This window comes from Alligator sinensis, unplaced genomic scaffold, assembly GCF_000455745.1.
Source record: "Alligator sinensis unplaced genomic scaffold, ASM45574v1 scaffold829_1, whole genome shotgun sequence".
NCBI classification, from domain to species: domain Eukaryota; kingdom Metazoa; phylum Chordata; order Crocodylia; family Alligatoridae; genus Alligator; species Alligator sinensis.
Window position 1 is genome coordinate 909,237 of NW_005842399.1, and position 966 is coordinate 910,202.

Consider the following 966-nt stretch of genomic DNA (forward strand, 5'->3'; position numbering starts at 1 on the left):
GCAGCTGCCCGCGCTTCACACGATCGCCCTCAAACCCTTCTCTCCGGGCACCGCGCTCTGCCATTGATTTGTGCTTCGCCCTTTCCCCGTTGGGGAGTCACCGGCCCGCGGGGCCAGTCCTCCAGCAACGGGCCAGATCCGGCTCCTGCGGCCCCGGGGCAGAATCGCGCCCCTCTCCGCACCGGCCGGGAGCGCCTTGGCGATCGCTGCCGTTCCCACCCCGCCGCCTCCGAGCCCGGGTGAGTCCAGCCGCGGGCTAACGACTTCTCTCCTCTCCTGATCGTTGTGAGCATCATTTTAATTCTTTTTCAATAGCCCGAAAATCCGATGTCAGGGACCCGAAGGCGAATTCCGCCCCGCAATCATGTCCCCGATCGCGGCCGGCCAAGCCCCAGCGCTGGAGCGGCTCAGCGGAGCCCTTGCCCGCGGGGCTGACACGCATCGCTGCGGGGCCGCGGCCAGGGAGCAAAGGGGAAACGAATGGGGAAGGGCTGTGCTTCCCTCTCCGGTGCTTTGCACCCCTCGCCCTCGGCCGGTTCGGCCTGATCCTGTCTTCAAAAGCAAGTTGTAGGAAGTTGATCGGGTTTTTTCTTTTTTTCCCCAACCGCGGCGGCTCGCAGAGCCCGGCCCCGCACCGTGCCCCGTGCGGAGGGACAAGCAGAGCCCGCGGGTCCCGCCGGCGCTTACCTTTGTACTCCGAGTCCGAGGACACGTTGCTGCTACTTTTGTCCATTTTCTCTCTAAAATCCTCCCCGGGCTTGGCGGGGCCGCGGCCCGCAGGCTCCGGCCCGCTCTGTCCATTGGTGCTAGAGTAAGGCGCGCAGGCTGCCAGGGGCTTGCAGTCGGCGAGGATGTCCCTGATTAAGAAAGACGAGGTCACCGTTCTGGACTGGGACGGCGCCGACACCTGCCCCGGCTGCAGGTGCGCGTCCAAGCCCACGGCGACTCCTTGCCTTCGTGCCAACG

General features: G+C 65.8%; 1 protein-coding gene across 1 annotated transcript in view; it reads right to left on the bottom strand.

Annotated features, from left to right (window-relative positions):
* Positions 1-966, bottom strand: part of BARHL1 (BarH like homeobox 1) — a 12,300-nt gene that overhangs the window by 10,070 nt on the left and 1,264 nt on the right. Inside the window, 2 exon segments of the mRNA XM_014522803.2 lie at positions 688-963; position 966. The exon segment at position 966 is cut by the window's right edge and continues 1,264 nt beyond it. Coding sequence (XP_014378289.1) covers positions 688-963; position 966 — 277 coding nt within the window.